This window comes from Mustela nivalis (assembly GCF_964662115.1).
Source record: "Mustela nivalis genome assembly, chromosome: 17".
Lineage (NCBI taxonomy): Eukaryota > Metazoa > Chordata > Mammalia > Carnivora > Mustelidae > Mustela > Mustela nivalis.
In genome coordinates, this window is record NC_139036.1 from 61913618 (window position 1) to 61932152 (window position 18535).

General features: G+C 57.7%; 1 protein-coding gene and 1 long non-coding RNA gene across 6 annotated transcripts; one reads left to right on the forward strand and one right to left on the reverse strand.

Annotated features, from left to right (window-relative positions):
• Positions 1-2147: 2147 nt before the first annotated feature.
• On the reverse strand, positions 2148-9218 carry LOC309850985. 2 transcript variants are annotated; one of them, XR_014304564.1, is made up of 3 exons: positions 9033-9218; positions 5049-5202; positions 2148-2418 (listed from the first exon to the last, which is right to left on the reverse strand). It is a non-coding gene; the product is annotated as an uncharacterized lncRNA (long non-coding RNA). The 2 variants fall into 2 exon arrangements; XR_014304565.1 differs by lacking the exon at positions 2148-2418 and having other exon boundaries at positions 4147-5202.
• Positions 9219-9271: 53 nt separating this feature from the next.
• Positions 9272-17986, forward strand: FN3KRP (fructosamine 3 kinase related protein). Of its 4 annotated transcripts, XM_082705617.1 has the most exons (7): positions 10511-11675; positions 11725-12805; positions 13052-13882; positions 14482-14573; positions 15454-15536; positions 16630-16752; positions 16985-17986. In XM_082705617.1, the coding sequence occupies exons 3-7, from the start codon at positions 13740-13742 to the stop codon at positions 17321-17323; spliced, it is 780 nt and encodes a 259-aa protein (XP_082561743.1). In that variant the 5' UTR covers positions 10511-11675; positions 11725-12805; positions 13052-13739; the 3' UTR covers positions 17324-17986. The 4 variants fall into 4 exon arrangements, with proteins under 4 accessions (XP_082561742.1, XP_082561740.1, XP_082561741.1 ...); XM_082705616.1 differs by lacking the exons at positions 10511-11675; positions 11725-12805 and adding an exon at positions 9272-9851 and having other exon boundaries at positions 13731-13882; XM_082705614.1 differs by lacking the exons at positions 10511-11675; positions 11725-12805 and adding an exon at positions 10033-10236 and having other exon boundaries at positions 13731-13882.
• Positions 17987-18535: the final 549 nt, after the last annotated feature.

Below are 18535 nucleotides of genomic sequence, written 5' to 3' on the forward strand. Positions count from 1 at the left end.
ATCCTCTGAGTATGCATAATCAAGGTCCCCACCCCATTACGCCAGGCCTCCACCCTTTGATGTGAGTGAGCCTGGGGGTACCCTCAGAGCTGGACAGAGGGGTCTGGGGGCACTCTTGTACATCCCATCCAATTAAAATGACCCCCTCGCACACCTGCCTTCTCCACGTTCTGGACTATCTGCAGCTCGGGAGAGGCACAGCAACTCTGAAAATGTGCTCCCTTGTCACAAGCAGCAGGTACAGATTTCACGAACACATACAAACAGGAGAAGCCCTTGTCATTCGTGAGCAGAAGGGGCCTGTCTTCATCAGCTTGGGCTGCTATGACAAAACACCCCGGGCTGGGGGCTTAAACCGCAGACATTTATTTCTCACTGTTCTGTAGGTTAGAAGTCCACGACCAAGATGCAGGCTGTTTTGGTTCCCCGTGAGCAGGTGGCTGCCTTCTTCCCATGTCCTCACAGAGTGGCGGCCAGAGCGAGCGCATGCAAACTTTCTGGTGTCTGTCTTCTGAGGACACTAACCTCATCACAAGGGCCCCACTCTGATATCTAGCTCTAACTACCTTCCAAAGACCCCGTCTCCGGGTATTATCACACTGGGATTTAGGGCTTCAATTTATGGATTGGGGAGTCATATTCAGTCCACAACAGGGCCCATGGTGGGGAGGGGCCCTGGGCCCACCCTTAGCAAAAATGAGTTCTGGAGTGAGGGGTTCTGCCCCCTGAGAACCGGGGCTCGGAAGTTTGTGCCCATCAATCCTTCAGCTAGCCTTTCCCTGTGCCCTTGGATGGTCTTGGGGACCAGAGCAGGATGTCTGAGCCAGCTCGGGAGCTGGATCATTCTCTGTGGTGGGTTGTTCTGTTCACTGCTGGATGCTGAGCAGCATGCCTGACCCCAGTGCACGCCTCTCCCAGTTGTAACCGCTCAAACATCTCCAGAATTGCACATGGCTATCCTCACCTTGAAATGAAAACAGGTAGGCCTCCTCCCACCCCCGCAGCTCCCATGAACACATCTTGACAGATTGTAACTGATCTCAGTTTCCTTAATGTTGACAATGACAGGGCGCCTGGGTGGCTCAGTGGGTTAAGCCGCTGCCTTCAGCTCAGGTCATGATCTCAGAGTCCTGAGATCGGGTCCCGCATCGGGCTCCCTGCTCAGCGGGGAGCCTGCTTCCCTCTCTCTCTCTCTGCCTGCCTCTCCATCTACTTGTGATTTCTCTCTGTCAAATAAATAAATAAAATCTTTTAAAAAAATGTTGACAATGACATTAAGTGGTAAGTGCAGGTCATATGTGACTCCGAGGAAAAGGGGAAGAGACTCTTGCTACACTGTCCCTGGGGCAAGGGGCGAGGGTGTAGAGCAGTCCAGGCCCATGGTGAGAGCCCCGGGACCTATGTGGTTGCCCACTCTCACCTCACTGCAGTCCTGAGAGGTGGAGCTTTTCATTACTCCTACACGGAGGAAGAGAGGGCTCAGAGAGACTGAGAGTGCCTGGGCCTGAATGCAGCTTCCAGTGCTGGAGCTGGCCAGTGCAGCAACACAGCCCCAGTTTTGTTTTGTTTTGTTTTTGTTTTTAAATTGTGGTAAAATATATATAACACCCAATTTACCATTTTACCCATGTTTAGGTGTGCAGCTCAGTGGCATGAAGCCCATCACCTTGCGCAACCATCACCACATCCATCCGCAGAGCATTTTCATCTCTCTCAAGCTGAAACTCTGTCCCCCAAGAAACACTAACTCCCCCATCTGCCTCCCCAGCCCCTGGAACCTACTTCTATCTTCTATGAATGTGATAGTTCTAGGAACCTCGCATAAATAGAGCCAGGCGACATTCATCCTCTGGTGCGTGGGTTATTTCACTCAGCGCGTCTTCACTGTTCACCATGTTGTGGCAAGTGTCAGAGTTTCCTTCCTTCTGAAAGCTGAACAGTATCCCATAGTGTGAATGGACCACATTTTGCCTATCTATTAATCTGCGGGTGGACATTTGGGTAGTTCCCACCCTTTGGCTCTGAGAATAGAGCCAAATTTGGCTCTGAACGTTTGTGGACTAGTTTCTGTGCAGATGTATGCTTTTACGCCCCTTGCGTCGGCGTGGGGCAGCTGGGTCCGCGAGAGGAATGCGGGCCCTCTCTGGATGGTACGCAAAGAATCGTTTTACATAACGTGGAATTTTTATCCCATTTGACGGTGGAAAAGCATTTCTTAAGTTTCTTTCTCTGATGCTTTAGTAAAAATAGGCCGAGAACTAAAAAGGGCCTGACCATGTTTTCTCCAAAGCCAGGCGCTTGCACACACCCGCTGGCTCTTGCTTCTCTCCGCCGCTGACAGCTGAGCACAGCTTCACGCCGGTGCATGTTTGCGGATGACCCACCCAGGATTCACAGCCAAGGTGCCAGTTGTTCTTCCTGCATAGAAAGAAAACCTATTTCAGGCAAAACTGTAACCCCATGGATGCTCGGGAAAGTACTGAGTCGCAGGACAGATTCCTGTAGGTGTCCTGCCAGACCCCGCCCACTGCCCCGCCCGCTCCGTCCAAGCCCGCCCTGGCCCCGCCCGCCCACCGCCCGCCTGGGCCCCGCCCCCTGCCCCGCCTCCTGTCCCCGCGGCGCGCGGCCGGCCGGTCCCTTTGCGCGCCGCCTTCCGCGTCCCGGCGGGGCGAGCGCCTGTGCGCGTGGGTCCCGGGCGCTGGGCGGCGGTGCTGCTGCGCGGGACGGCTGGCCGCAGCGCTCGGGAGAGGAGATGCGCGTGGTCTCCGCGACCCCTCCGCCCGCCTCCCAGGCCCGCCCCGCCGCCCTTCTCTGTCGGGGAGGTGCAGGGGTGGGATGCTTGGGGCCGGGCGTCCTGGAGCCCCGGGAGCCGCCCTTCCCGGCCGCACCGCGCGCGCGCAGCCCCCGGCCCGGCCCGACCCCTGCCCGACCCGGCGGGGGGTCCCCGCGGCACCGGACCGCGAGGGGCCCGCAGGAGGGCTGCGTGGTGGGATCCCCGGGAATGGGGCCCCCCGGACCCGCTCCGTCAGGACCGCGGGGCGGCCGGGAAGTGCGCGGCGGGACCCCCGCAGGACAGGCGCGGCCTCGAGGACCCGCGGCGCCCCTGAACCGACCCCGCTCCTGGGAAGGCTCCGCGGTGTCCCCGCCGGCGAGGCGCGCGTCCATGCCCCCACCCGGAGAGTGCTATGAGTTGCGCTTTGCACTTCGAGGTCAGAGGGCGTCCGAGGTTTTGGCGGAGGTGGGATTCTGACCCCGCCGGTTCCCACGTGGATGGCCTTGGGCAAGCGACCACCGTCCCTGGGCCTCGGTGTTCCCATTTCTTAGGCGAGTAGGGTTCCTTGTGAGAAGTCAGGAGTAGCGCACATCACTAGGGTTTGGGGAGGTGCTCGGTTGGGCCTGAGCTGACGTCCCTGTGGAGCGCCTAGGGCCACGCGCCAGGCACCTTCACCCTCACACACACTGGGGTCCGGCCGGGGTTTGTCCCCTCGTTCATCAGTGCATCACGGCTGCCACAGGGAGGGGGGAGGCACAAAGGCGCTGTGTCACAGGAGTGGGCCTGGGGCTTGCCCCGGAGGTGGGCCACTGGGTTGAGGTGCCCACGTGTGTGCACACGTGTGCAAACACAGGGCAGACCGCGGGCAGAGGATCAGACAGGGTCCCCACAAGGAGGTCGACCTCAAAGCGGCTGGGGCCGTCCTCAGGAGGATGGCCTCAGGGTGCAGGAGAACCAGCCCCCAGCGGAGGAAGAGGCTGGACAGAAGCAGAGACTGCTGAAAGGCAGGATTTCGACCCAAAGGCCAGAGTGTCCCGGAAGAGAGGGGAAGCGCTGGGCTAGCCAACGTCGTCTTCCAGTACAGAACCAGCATGGAGCATTCTCTCATGGTCGGACAGACACAGACGATTGGTCTCATCTAATACATAATTAATATCCTTGTTTCTAATAACACAGATTTTTAAATATTCGCTAGAACAACACATGATGAGATTTAGATCTTTATATTTCATTCAGGAAATCCTGAATCCTAGGTGACAGAAATCCTGGTCTCAAGAGACCATTTGTAACGGCAGGTTCAGAGTCTATAAGATCTTATGGGGATGAAACACAGATGGAATAGGGACACTGGTATGACAAAAAGAATCTCATTTGAATGAAATCTGGAAAGCAATTTATAAACCGTCTCAGGGAGGTCAGGAATTAAAATGACATAAAACCCACTTTCATGGTAGTTCCGATGGAAAGGCGTGCTCCTGGCCCAGAGAAAGGGCAGGGACCTCAGGACAGGGTGTAACCACCCTGTCCAGGACAGTGACGGTGTCATGATTCGCACACCCACTGACCTTCAGAGTATTTTAAACTCTCCTCACTGTCCCCTGAAGTGTTAATTAGTTCACTTGCTGCCATTTGTAGGTTTTAATGCAACATCCACGTGCAAAGTGTACAAACACACACACACTTTTAATCAGTAGCCCTAAAGTGAACACTCAGGTTATAAGTCACCCCCTAGGTCAGGAAATGCAACATGTCCAGTGTGCCTGAAACCTCCCATGTGCCTCCCACCACTGCCTTGGGGGTGGGCACCCCCCCACACCAGAGCCTACAAGGTGCAAGTGGTTTACATGGCGTGACCCTGGGGAGCCCCAGTGGGTTGGGGAGAGACTCAGGCGCACCCCTTTGGGGGACTCTTGGCCTGCATTGGACCAGAAAGCTCTCAGAGCCCCAGGAACAGCAGCCTGGGAAACTCAGGCTGGCCTGCCGGGAGTCTGTGACAGCTGAGGTCACACCATCAGGGCACTAAGAACGTCTGCTCCAGCCACCACACTGCCTTCTGTGAAAGACCATGAAGTGGGACCGAACCGTGCCACCCCTCTCCCCCAGATTCGGGTGGAAGCCCGAATCTCCATGTGACCATATTTGGAGATAGGCCCTTAGTTAGACATAGGGCCAGGTCCTAATCCCATAGACACCAGAGCATTTTGGCACGTACACAGAAGGGAAGCCATGTGGGGACAAAGCAGGAAGGTCCGCAAGCCGAGGAGACTGGTCTCACCAGAAAACAATACTGATGACAACTTGATCTTGGAACTGGCCAGAAAATGCTCCTTCTTGCATTTCAGCTTTACAAGCTGTGATCATTTTTCTTTTAGCTGGAAACCCTCCTTTGGTTTTCCTTTGGGAGGGTCTGTAGGTAGAAAATTGCATCACTAGAAATAAAAGCAAATGGTTCTTCAGTCTGAATAATGCCTTAAAAGTTCCAAGTGTTAAGCCCCACCGACTGTATGAACTTGCGGAATTGTGACCCTCTGGTTTTCATGCTGGTTTCCTGTGCCTGGGGTGGCGAGTGTGAGGGTCTGGCCCTCTCGCCCTTTGGAGCGCCTGCATCCCTCCCTGCTGAGGACAGTCCCTTAGTCTGTTTGGGTCCCTACTGAATCTCTGCCCTTCTTATTTTTTTCTATGTGGCCTCTACTCTACATTTAGGTGCGGAGAGTCTGTTCTGCCAGTCTTCAGGTCATTTTCAGGTCTACACTGATGTGGGTGTTCTCTAGCTCTATCTGGGATGAGGTGAGTCTAGGGTCATCCTACTCCACCATCTTCCTGAACAGCATCTTTATTTCATTTTCATTCTTAAAAACTTACTTGCCCTGGGCAGTCATATTCCTTTTCCTATTAATATATAATGTATTATTTGCTCCAGGGGTACAGGTCTCTGAATCGTCAAGCTTACACATTTCATGGTACTCACCATAGTGCATACCCTCCCCCATGTCCATAACCCAGCCACCCTATCCCCCCCTTCCCCCTGGGAAACCCTCAGTTTGTTTTGTGAGATTAAGAATCTCTTATGGTTTTTCTCCCTCCCAATCCCATCTTGTTTTATTTTTTTCCCTCCCTTCCCCCCATGACCTCCCTGACCCTGCCTCTCAAATTCCTCATATCAGGGAGATCATATGATAATTGTCTTTCTCTGATTGACTTATTTTGCTAAGCATAATACTCTCTAGTTCCATCCGTGTCATTGCAAATGGCACGATTTCATTTCTCTTGATGACTGCATAGTATTCCATTGTGTATATATACCACATCTTCTTTATCCATTCATCTGTTGATGGACATCTAGGTTCTTCCCATAGGTTGGCTATCGTGGACATTGCTGCTGTAAACATTCGGGTGCACATGCCCCTTCAGATCACTACATTTGTATCTTTAGGGTAAATACCCAGTAGTGCGATTGCTGGGTCGTAGGGTAGCTCTATTTTCAACTTTTATTTTTTAATTTTTTTAAAGATTTTATTTATTTGACAGACAGAGATCACAAGTAGACAGAGAGGCAGGCAGAGTGAGAAGAAGGGAAGCAGGCTCCCTGCTGAACAGAGAGACCCATGCGGGGTTTGATCCCAGGACACTGGGATCATGACCTGAGCTGAAGGCAGAGGCTTTAACCCACTGAGCCACCCAGGCACCCCTATTTTCAACTTTTAATGGAAAGTCCATGCAAATGGCAAGATTTCACTTTCCAGAGTGCCTGCACCAGCTTGCATTCCCACCAACCGTGCAGGAGGGTTCCCCTTTCTCTGCATCCTCGCCAACACTTGTCATTTCCTGACTTGTTGATTTAGCCATTCTAACTGGTGTGAAGTGGGATCTCATCATGGTTTTGATTTGTATTTCCCTGACGCCAAGTGATATGGAGCACTTTTTTATGTGTCTGTTGGCCATCTGCATGTCTTCTTTGCAGAAATGTCTGTTCATGTCCTTTGCCCATTTCTTGATTGAATTATTCATTTTTTGGGTGTTGAGTTTGATAAGTTTTTAATAGATTTTGGATACTAGCCCTTTATCTGATTTGTCATTTGCAAATATCTTCTCCCATTCTGTCAGTTGTCTTTTGGTTTTGTTAATGGTTTCCATTGCTGTGCAAAAGTTTTTGATCTTGATGAAGTCCCAATAGTTCATTTTTGCCCTAGTTTCCCTTGCCTTTGGCGATGTTCCTAGGAAGAAGTTGCTGTGGCTGAGGTCAAAGAGGTTGCTGCCTGTGCTGCCTGTGTTCTCCTCAAGGATTTTGATGGACTCCTATCTCACACTGAGGTCCTTCATCCATTTTGAGTCTATTTTTGTTTGTGGTGTAAGGAAATGGTCCAGTTTCATTCTTCTTCATGTGGCTGTCCAATTTTTCCAACACCATTTGTTGAAGAAACTGTCTTTTTTTCCATTGGACATTCTTTCCTGCTTTGTTGAAGATTAGTTGACCATAGAGTTGAGGGTCTATTTCTGGGCTCTCTATTCTGTTCCATTGATCTATGTGTCTGTTTTTGAGCCAGTACCACAGTGTCTTAATGATGACAGCTTTGTAATAGAGCTTGAAGGTTGGAATTGTGATGCCACCAGCTTTGGCTTTCTTTTTCATCATTCCTCTGGCTATTTGGAGTCTTTTCTGATTCCATATAAATTTTAGGATTATTTTTTCCATTTCTTTGACAAAGTTGATGGGATTTAAAAAAAAAGATTTTATTTATCAGAGAGAGAGAGAGCGAGAGAGAGAGAGCACAAGCAGGTAGAGTGGCAGGCAGAGGCAGAGAGAGAAGCAGCCTCCCCATCAAGCAAGGAGCCGGATTTGGGACTCGATCCCAGAACCCTGGGATCATGACCTGAGCTGAAGGCAGCAGTGGCTTAACGGACTGAGCCAACCAGGCATCCCAGTTAATGGGATTTTGATAGGGATTGCATTAAATGTGTAAATTGCTTTAGGTAGCATTGACATTTTCACAATATTCGTTCTTCCAACCCATGACCATGGAATGTTTTTCCATTTCTTTGTGTCTGCCTCAATTTCTTTCATGAATACTTTATAGTTTTCTGAGTATAGACTCTTTGCATCTTTGGTTAGGTTTATTCCTAGGTATCTTATAGGTTACTTTCTTTCTTAATTTCTCTTTTTTTTTTTTGAAAAGATTTTTATTTGACACACACACAGAGAAATCACAAGTAGGCAGAGAGGCAGGCAGAGAGAGAGGAGGAAGCAGGCTCCCTGCTGAGCAGAGAGCCTGATGCGGGGCTCGATCCCAGGACCCTGAGATCATGATCTGAGCCGGAGGCAGAGGCTTAACCCACTGAGCCACCCAGACACCCCTTAATTTCTCTTTCTTCTGTCTTGCTGTTGGTGTATAGAAATGCAACTGATTTCTGTGCATTGATTTTACATCCTGATACTTTACTGAATTCCTGTATGAGATCTGCTTTGGAGTGGAGTGTTTTGGGTTTTCCATCTAAAGTATTATATCATCAGGCAGTCGTAATCTTTTGGTGACAATCATTGCACTATTTTTTGGTTCTCAGTATTTGTGTTGGGAAACCAGATGTTAATCCTTTCAAAGCAAACTGACTTTCCTTGCTGGCTACATTAGAGATTTCCAGTGCCTTTTGTGATCTGCAATTTCACTGTTACTTGGCTATGTGTGAAATTTTAGTGTATCTAGCTTAAAATTTGGGGGGAACTTGGATCTGAGGGTTGGTGTATTTCATCAGTTCTAGAAAGTTCTCATCTATTTTCTGTTCAATCATAGCCTCTTCCTTTTCCCTTTTCTGGAACTCCAGCTAAATGTCTACTATTTTCCGTGTGTCTTACCTTGCCTGTAAGTTCCCTCTTTGTCTCCTTGTGCCACATTCTTGACATCTATTTTTTTTTTTTATTTTAAAAATATTTTTCTGAGATAGAGCAAAGCACAGAGGGAAATACAGGCTCCCCACTCACCAGGGAGTCAAGTGTGGCGCTGGAACTCAGGACAGCAGGGTCATGACCTAAGCCAAAGGTAAGTGCTTAACCGGCTGAGCCACCCAAGTACCCCCTTCGCGATTTCTCGATCTCTTCCAGTTTGCTATCTCTTATTAAGCTGTTAAATTGGCTCAGTAGCTCTACATTTTAATTTTAATGTAAGATTAATTTTTGTTTTGAATTTATAAAATCTCCTTTGGTTCTTCTCAGAGACTGCTTAACCCTTTACAGTCCGCTGTGATAATCAGTCAAGGAAAGTCTCACCAAAATGGTGTCAGGAGGCCGGCAGGGGGCGCTCTGTGGCCAGCCCTGGGTATCGACTACAGACCCAACAGGAAGAGAGGCACCTCGCAGGTGGGTACCACTTCACTAACCCCGCTCCCGGACCGAAGGTTTCCTGCTGCCCCGGCAACAGCCCAGCCAATGAGAGACGGGCACAGCCACGCCAATGGGAGACGCGCGCAGCCCAGCCAATGGGAGACGCGCGCAGTCCGCGGCTCCCGCTCCGTGCTTCCGGGTTGGCGCGGGAGGCCGCCGCGCGGACGTGCACCGCGGGCGCGCGGGGCTGGGCGGTCCCTGCGTCGTGCGGCGGCCGAGTCGGCGCGTCCCGCCGGTGAGCGAAGGGCGGGCGAGCGGCCAACGGCCGCGGCCACGAGGCCCGGCCCCGCGGACGAGCACCCTCGGGCGCCGCAGCTGCGGCCCAGCGCACGGAGATGCCGGGCCCCCGGGGTTCGCGCCGCGCCCGTCCGTCGTCGCTGCCGGCCGGCCCGTCTGCGGAGCTGGCGCCCCCCGGCTGCGCGCACGGCGCCCGAGAGGGAGCCCCTCCCTGCTGTGCGGGCCGCCGGGCCGCCTGTCCCGGGCGCGGGCCGCTGCTGCTCCCGGCGTCCGTCTCTGCCCGCCAGGCCGCCGGCCGCTTGGGGCTAACGGGGCCCAGCCGCGAGCTCCGCCGCGTCTTCCCCGGAGCGCTCCGTCGGGCCGCGGAGCCCGGTGCCAGCGGTCGTCACGTGGGAGGAGCGAACAAGAGAAGCCGACGCGGACGCGGACGCCGGCCCGGGGCAGCCGCTCTCCCGCCCGGTCTCCGGGGTGAGTCCCAGAACCCACCGCGCCTCACCCAATCCCAGGTGTCCTGGCGGCGCGGGCCCGCCCCTCGGCGCCTCACCCAATCCCACGTGTTCTGGCGGCGCGGGCCCGCCCCTCGGCGTCCCACCCAATCCCCTTGTGCTCCCGTGACCAGGCTCCGCCCCTCTCAAGCCTCACGCAGTCCGCTTGCGTCCCCGCGCCGGCCTCTCGCTGGCCGGAAGCAGCCGGCGGCCGGGCCCGCGGGAACATGGAGGCGCTGCTGAAGCGGGAGCTGGGCTGCGGCTTCGTCAAGGCTACGGGTCACTCGGGGGGCGGGTGCATTAGCCAGGGCCAGAGTTACGACACGGACCAAGGACGCGTGTTTGTGAAAGTGAACTCCAAGGCGGAGGTCGGGGCCGCCGCGGGCCGGGGCGGGCGGGCGGCGTCTGGGGCGGCTCCGGGCCCGGGTCTGGGGTCGGAGGTCGGGGTTCGGGGTCTGCACGGCGGGGCCGCGGGGCGCTGGCTGCCCCCGGGCCGTTGGGCCGTGTCCGCGGCTCCTGGGGTCGCGCCCGCGGCGGAGCCTTGAAGCCCCGCGGAGGGGAGCGCGCCCCGTGGGCCGCCGTCTGGGGACACCGCGCTGCGCGTGGACGGCGGGTCTGGGGCGGCCGCGGGTCTGAGCGGGCCGGGCAGCGTCTGGTTCCCGTGCGGCGGCCGGGGCGGCCGTGCTGTTGGGGTCCTCGAGCCGCTGCCTCTGGCGTCGGGGCCGCGGGACCGCGGACGGGCAGTGCCGGCGTCTCCGCTCCGGGAGCGCGTGTCCGCCGAGAGCCCGCCGCGCCGAGGGCGCGTGTCCCTGCTCTCCGCGTCGGGGGCGAGGGCGCGTGTCCCTGCTCTCCGCGTCGGGGGCGAGGGCGCGCCCTGGGGTCTCTGGGTCCGAGCGCCGACCGCACGCAGCGGGCTCCGGCCCCGGGGGCCCCGTCACCGCCTGGGAGGGTCGCACTGGGACGTGGGTTTGGGCCGAGGAACCGGGCGGGGGCAGCGGCTTTGGCCACGGGAGCCCCTCAGTCCAGGAAGCTCTGTCTGTCCGTGAACCTTCGCGCAGGGCCCCGGAGTCGGCAGGGGAGCCTCGTGCTGCAGCCGCACGTCCCGGGGCGGTCCCTCGTGCGCCCCTTTGGGTGGGTCGCGCCGGCGCTGTCAGCGGGGAAGCCGGGCTGGCCCCAGGCGGCAGCGCGTTGTTTCAGACGGGGCGGCAGGGGCTCCCCCAGGACCCCGTCCTCGGGTCACACCCGCGCTGCGCTTTCTTTCTGCCCCGGGAGCGCCCTGGCCGTGGTTGCCGCGCTCTTCCCGGACGTGCGCCCGCTGTCCGCGAGCGCCGGAGCTCGCTCTGAGCCGACCCCTCCACGCCCTGCTCTGCGGGGCGAGCCTTCCTGCGGGAGTCGGTCCGTTGGTGCTTGGAGCCCCCTCGGCAGCGCTCACGCTCGTGCTGGCCTCCCCACGTTCTCCTGCGGGCTTCTCGGCTTTCCCGCCTTGTTGTCCCGCGTGGGCGGCATCTGGCCCCTTCCTGTGCGTTTCCACCTTCAGGGTCCTCTCTGCGCCCAGCCTGAGACCAGGAGCCACCCGTTCCACCGGCGGAGGTGGCCTGGTGCCCTAAAGTCCACGCTCTTCTTGCTGCCTTTTCTCCCCGGAGTTCCTTCTGGTCCTGTGGCAGGTGGTTCTGCACGCGCCCTCTTGGGGCTTTGTGTGGACGCTGCTGGGAGTGGCGGTGCCGTGGCATAAGCATCTGCTGGCCGCGTGAGAACAGGACTTGCTTCGGTGCCCTCCCGCATAGGGCGTGGAGATAGCTCCCACCCTGCTGCGAGAAAACTGATGGCGCCTGTCTTTTCCCTCACAACCCCATGAGCTGACCTGCTTGAAGCAAGATTATTCTTATCTGTCTCATGCCTGCGCTGGGTCCTCCTCTTCCCTTAAGCTCCAGAGCCTTTTTGGAGCGCCTGCGTCCCTCCCTGTCCTCTCAGGGACCCACAGACACTTCTGTGAGGGAGGCTTCACCTCTGGCTGCGTTCCCAGACCCCTGCGCCTGTCCCCCGGAGGTCACCGGTCTTCCTCTCCCCTTGCTCAGCTTTTCCCGACCAGTGCTCTGGTACAAAGCAGCCAGTGCCGTCAGCTCTCCACGGTGGTGGGATGACGATGACGTGTTTGCAGTGTCCAGAACGGGCTGCACCAGTGTTTGCGGCCAGCTCAGTCGCTCAGGGCCGCGAGCCTGGGAACTTGGTCCCCGGTGTTAACCCATCTTTACGGGGGAGGGGGCAGGCGGCAGGCGCGGGGAACGTGAGCAGCTTGGCCGAGGTCGGAGACCCAGTCCTGAGACTACAGAGAGGAACATTCCCAGCAGCGCTTCCTCGTAGCCCCACGAAGCTGCCCCGCTGCCAGTCAGTGCCCTGGGCCCATCTCACCCTGGGCGGTGAGAGTGAACTCTGACTGTCGGTGCACCAGCAGAGCAAAGGCAGCGGGACAAAGCAGCCAGACGGCTTGCTCTGCACGTAGAAGGACAAAGCAGACGTGATCCATCCGTGGTGATGGGGATGCGAGGGGCTGGGGAGCAGAGGGGCCTCGGGGCGACAGCGCCCTGTGTGTGGGGGCGCAGTCCTGCAGTGCGCAGCCTTGGTGAAAACTGGAGTCACATGCTCCCCTTGGTGCCTCTTTCTTCTCATACTTCTGTAGCAATTTGACGGGGGAAAAAAAGCTACTAAAAAGGAAGTAGTTACTTAGTCTGGGAAGTGAGGAAGATTTTTCTGAGAAGTCAGAACATATTAAGTTGAAATCGGAAGCATGATGAGGAAGGGTCTACCTTGTCAAAAGGTGGGGGTGGGCTCCGGGCAGAGGCACATGGCTGCTCTTAGCTGTGGGGGACTAGAAGACCACAGTCGAGGAGCACGGGGGTGCCTGCACGCGCTGGTGTGTGCACAGGTGGGCGTGCAGGTGTAGGGGGGAGCCCAGGGGAGCACAGAGAGCGGGCCGGGCCAGACCCTGTGGGCGTGGAGGTGTAGGGGGGAGCCCAGGGGAGCACAGAGAGCGGGCCGGGCCAGACCCTGTGGGCGTGGAGGTGTAGGGGGGAGCCCAGGGGAGCACAGAGAGCGGGCCGGGCCAGACCCTGTGGGCGTGGAGGTGTAGGGGGGAGCCCAGGGGAGCACAGAGAGCGGGCCGGGCCAGACCCTGTGGGCGTGCAGGTGTAGGGGGGAGCCCAGGGGAGCACAGAGAGCGGGCCGGGCCAGACCCTGTGGGCGTGGAGGTGTAGGGGGGAGCCCAGGGGAGCACAGAGAGCGGGCCGGGCCAGACCCTGTGGGGCTCACACAGGTTGCTAGCTCAGGCGTGTTCCAGGCAGGGATTTGCCGGCCGTAACGGTCCCTGCCAGGATGAGCAGGGAGGTGAAGGGAAGGACAGTTGCTGCCGTCTGGGGGAGACTGGACATGGTGGTTACGATGGGATGGTGAGGTCAGAGGTGCCCTCGAACCTGGGGAGAGGTGACCTCAGGTGCGTAGCATGTGCAGGTGGAGGGCCAGGTGGCACAGGACTGAGGCCAGGGTACCGTCAGATGATGGCCCGCATGCGTAGTCCAGCTCTGCAGCAGGTGTTGCGCGGAGTATTCGAGGCCTTCCCCTTCCCTCCAGAGAGACTCAGCGAGAGCGTAGAAGAGGGTCCAGAACAAGACCGTGCGACCCCGCTTCCTCCTGGGCCGGTTCAGTGCGCAGCCTGCTCTGCTGGAAAGCCCAGGAATCTGCGTCTGGCGGGTCTGCAGTCAGGTGGCCTCTGCTTCAGATTGCGACGCTTGGGGAAACACGTCCGCGTGACCCCTTCCAGAAGTCATCTTGCTCTCCCTTCTCTCCCCCTCCATTATTTCTCGGAAAGGCCAAAAGAATGTTTGAAGGCGAGATGGCAAGTTTAACTGCCATCCTGAGAACGGACACCGTGAGAGTGCCCAAGCCCATCAAGGTCCTGGACGGCCCGGGAGGCAGCAGCCTGCTGGTGATGGAGCACGTGGACATGCGGTACCTGAGCAGGTTTGTCTGGGCAGCGCCCCCCCAACTTGGCTTTGGTTCTTTCTTTTTTTTAATACAGATTTTATTTATTTATTTGACAGAGATGACAAGCAGGCAGAGAGGCAGGCAGAGAGAGAGAGGGAAGCAGGCTCCCTGCCGAGCAGAGAGCCCGATGCGGGGCTCGATCCCAGGACCCTGGGACCATGACCTGAGCAGAAGGCAGAGGTTTCATGGACTGAACCCCCAGGCACCCCATGGCTCTGTTTCATTTCTGAGTCTAAGCCCCTTCATACCTGAAAGCTCGCATCGGGGTATCACTTTGAGGGACCTGTGACCCCACGCATCACGGGCTGTGGACCTAACCTGAACTCTAACCCTCGGCTGTGCACGCTGAGAGCAGATGGGAAAGGAATTTCCCAAGAGGAGACGTGGACAAGGGACCCAGCTGCCCGGGAAAGGCTGGGAAAGAGCACCAGGCAACCGGGGCCCTTCCTTCCCTTTCGGTCACTGAAGCCAACTTTATGTCCCCTTGGCTTGCTTTCCGTGGCCTGAGATTGTGCATGAGGCCGTGACCCCACGATGACGTGCCCTATGCTTGACGGACGCTCTCTCTTTCACAGCCATGCTGCCAAGCTCGGAACCCAGCTCGCAGACCTACACCTAGACAACAAGAGGCGTGGGGAGGCCCTCCAGAAGCAGGCCAGCACCGTGGGTGCGCAGCTGTGTGGGCGTGAGGGCCCCTCGAACACACTGGCCGGCGTGGGCATGTGGGTGGGTCTGTGTTGATGCTTGAGGAGAGGAGTGTCCCCCCGAAGGCTAGGGACACAGTGGACACAGGGAACGCGAGTCTGTACTGGAATGTAGCGTGTTTGGAAGAAGAAGTATCGCCCCCGTCCTGTTACTTCCTTTACGCCTCCTGCCCCAGAGGAAAGCCTGTCAGAGCTGCAGTGGCTTTCTGTGCTGTGCCTCCTCTCCTGAGAACGGCCGCACGTGAGGCACAGCCCAGTGGCCCTCTCGTCCGGCCTTTGTAGAGCTTAGTGCTTCCAGCGTTCTCGTCTTCTGATGTTTGGTGATCTGCGTGCGCCCTGGGGTCACAGCGGAACAGCTGACACACCAGGGGCGGCCGGCCAAGTCTGCTGTGCCAGATGGGTCCTGTCGGCTGCACCCTGCCCCTGCCAGGCCTACGTTGTCCAGGCCTTCGGGGTTTTTGCCTCGTTTGGGGGAGCCGCAGGGGACACCCAGGAGGCCGTTTCAAATCCGTTTATTCTTCACAGATGGCCAGGGCGAGGCTGGCCACCGGGGGCCATCCTTTCCCAAAGGTCACAGGGTGAGCTGCCTTCCTCCGTTCTCAGATGCAGCGTGGCTGCTCCTCTGAGCGGCCTCTGGCGCCTCTCCCGGGCGGTCACTGAGTCCACGCAGAGCAGGCCGTTCCCGGGCCCTGAGGGTTTGTGGAGACGGGGCCCTCACTGGTCTCTGGATGAGGACGTGAGGGGAGGGGCTCAGCAAGACAGACCTCAACGCCGCGCTGGGCTCCAAGAGCAGCCAGAGCGGGGTGGGAGCCGGTCGTCTTTCTTGTCTTCTTCGCTTACAAGGGAAAGGAGCCGGGCAGGTGGTGCGACCCTTCGTGGACCAGTTTGGGTTTGACGTGGTGACGTGCTGTGGATACCTCCCCCAGGTGAGCGACACCAGCACGTGGCCTTCTGTGTTCCCATCAGGTCAGGTCACCCGCCCAGGGAAGGAACCCACCTCCCCCTTTATGAAATTTAGTAAAAGCCTTCGCTCCCTTTTTCTCTTGGCTGATTTGGAAGTGGTTGACTTGAGGTTTACCTGCCTCACACGCTAGGTAAGCTCAGATAAACAGGACCAACAAGTCAGGGTGCTGGGTCTCGAGGTGTGGAAACATTAGACTTCGGGGCAGTTTTCTTCCTACTAGATCCTCAAAGATAGTATGATGTAACTGGACTGCACCTTTCAGTTTTATGATCCTGTGGTTGGCTCCCTGGGAATTTGGGCCCCGGGGCTCGACCCAGTGCCCAGCAGATGTTGAGTGGGGAGGGGTGGGGGCTGTGCTCCCGGGCAGTGCTGGTGGCTTCTCAGAAGAGGAAACTTTCAGGGATTCCTGGAAGGTACCGGGGCACGGGAGACACTGTTCAGGTTTTGGAGTGTGGGGAGGGGTTGTCCAGACACCTGCTCTGGGTGGCAAGTGCCTGAAGGCTGGTGTTCCGTGGTCCCACCTGCTCCGTGGAACTCTGGGGCCGTTCCGCTGGCTGTGCTCCCTCCTCGCAGGCCTGTGGCTCGCCCAGTGTGCATACAGACACCAAGGCCTGCGTGTCCCCTGCCTGGGGGAGGGGCTCTTGTGTAGTCAGGTGGTGCTTGCTGCCCTCGATGGTGTCCTTGAACCGGGCCTCATGCGACCCCTCATGTCCTCACTCTGGGAAGGGCAGTGCTGGCTGCCTGGGTGGGGGCCCCAGAGGGGTCCTTGTGGCCGGTGGATGGTCAGAAACAAGCTCGGGGTAGGGGCCAGCTCTGGGTGTGCTCCTGCGTGAGTGCAGGTGGACAGAATGTGCCCTAGAGCTCTTCAGAGTGGCCTGTGTTGTTCTGCATGGGAGGGTCCCCTGCTTCTGCAACAGGGTGTGAGGTCCCCGTCTGTCCACGAGACACTGTCTGCCTGGTCAGCCACCACGCCTTCCCCAGCCTGCCCTTAAAAGCAGGGCCCTGCGGCTTTGGGCTTCTTCCTTGGGCTCTGCCCCTCTCCTCTGTGCACGCAGGTGAACGACTGGCAGGAGGACTGGGTCACCTTCTATGCCCGGCAGCGCATTCAGCCCCAGGTGGACATGGTGGAGCAGGGCTCTGGGGACAGAGAGGCCCGGGAGCTCTGGTCTGCTCTGCAGGTGAGCTCAGCCAGGGCCCGACTGGGGAGGCCCCGAGGCAGGTGCGGCCACCGGGGGTCCAGGCCTGGACAGGAGATGGACTGTCAGTGTCCCTCCACCCCGTCCAAGCTGTGTGTGTCCCTGTGCATCTGTGTGCCACACTCTGCTGGGGCAGTTGGGCCACACAGGAAAGCGTCTGTGTCCCTCCCACATGTGCTGGTTGCTTGGCTGAGGATGGGTTTCCTTCCTGCAGTTGAAGATCCCTGACCTGTTTCGCGACCTGGACATCGTCCCAGCCCTGCTGCATGGAGACCTCTGGGGAGGAAACGTAGCCGAGGACTCCTCAGGGCCCATCATCTTTGACCCGGCCTCTTTCTACGGCCACTCGGAGTACGAGCTGGCGATAGCCGGCATGTTTGGGGGTTTCAGCCACTCCTTCTACTCCGCCTACCACCGCGCAGTCCCCAAGGCCCCAGGCTTTGAGGCCCGCCAGCAGCTCTACCAGCTCTTCCACTACTTGAACCACTGGAATCATTTTGGGTCGGGGTATAGAGGGTCGTCGCTGAACATCATGAGGAATCTCACCCAGTGAGCATCCCTGCTTTGGACGGGTCCCAGCCAGACGCCTGCGGCCAGCGCCTCCTGCTGCCCCCAGTCCTGTCCGGCAGGGCTGCTTCCCCGAGTCTTCACACTAACCTTTTGCTCCATGGCTGGGTAAAACCACACTGGGGTGGGTGTGGGCCCCATCGCGTGGGCCCTGTCCCCATCGCGTGGGCCCCGTGGAAACACTGTTGCCCGGAGGCTGAGCTGGAACTGGCCGGCGTGCCGGCTGCTGCTGAGCCTGTGTTCCTCGGCAGCCCCTCCCGTCTCCTCTCCGGGAGCGACTCTGATGTGGGGAAGATGCCTCCCGGTGGGTTAGACGTGGGGGTAGACATGAAACCGGCACCGCGGTCGGCTTCTTGTGGCCGGTTTCACCGAGCTCATTCCCTTCCTTTCCGGGCCTGCTCTGCGCTAGCCACAGGCCGAGCAGCCTGGAAGCTCGTTCTGGGAGTGACCAAACTGTGGGTCCTGGGTAAGTTTAGGAGCCACTGCATCCCTCCTGTCAGCACCCCATCTTGCCTGCCCTCCTAAAGCTCGTGAGCTGCTCCTTTGTGTAAAAGCGCTAACCCCACGCGGGACTGTTCTGATTCCGTCGAAGCTAAGAAAGCCTTTTGCATAAACATTTGAATAAACTTTCACTGATTTCAGTCATGCACAGGACTGTGTATTTCCTTCATTTGCATCGGAACTCAGTGTTTATCTTCGGTGTTTGCCAAGAGACCTCTGTAATGCCTTGTGACAAACAGAACCCTTGTTTCTTAGGAGCAGTTTTTTTTCTCGACTGTTCTGTACGAGAATAGCGCAGACTTTCCCCCCATACGGACAGCCTGAGGACTGCTTCTCCTGTCTGACCGGGTGAGGCTCGTGGGCCGCTCGGGGAGGCCTGGTCACCAGTGGGCTGTGGAGAGAGGTCCCCAGAGGCCCCTCCTGGGAGCTGTGCCATCAGTGAGGGTGTGGCCAGGCCCCAGGCAGGAGGTGGTATCACAGCCGTGCACCCGTGTCTCCTGGCTTTGGTGGTGGTGCAGGACTTGCCAGCTTTTTAAACTCGGCTGCTTGTACGATAGCTCATTCTAAAATACCAACTTTCAGGGGCGCCTGGGTGTCTCAGTTGGTTAAGCAACTGCCTTTGGCTGTGGTCAGGGTCGTAGGATCCAATCCTGCGTCGGGCTCCCTGCTCAGCAGGGGGTTTGCTTCTCCTGCCTCT

Excerpts from the sequence above, each read along its gene's own strand:
- FN3KRP (XM_082705614.1), top strand. The coding sequence starts at position 10,096 with ATGGAGGCGCTGCTGAAGCGGGAGCTGGGCTGCGGCTTCGTCAAGGCT. Across the intron at positions 14,574-15,453 it reads GAAGCAGGCCAGCACCGTGG|GGAAAGGAGCCGGGCAGGTG; the intron begins GTGCGCAGCTGT and ends TTCGCTTACAAG. Across the intron at positions 16,753-16,984 it reads AGCTCTGGTCTGCTCTGCAG|TTGAAGATCCCTGACCTGTT; the intron begins GTGAGCTCAGCC and ends TCCTTCCTGCAG.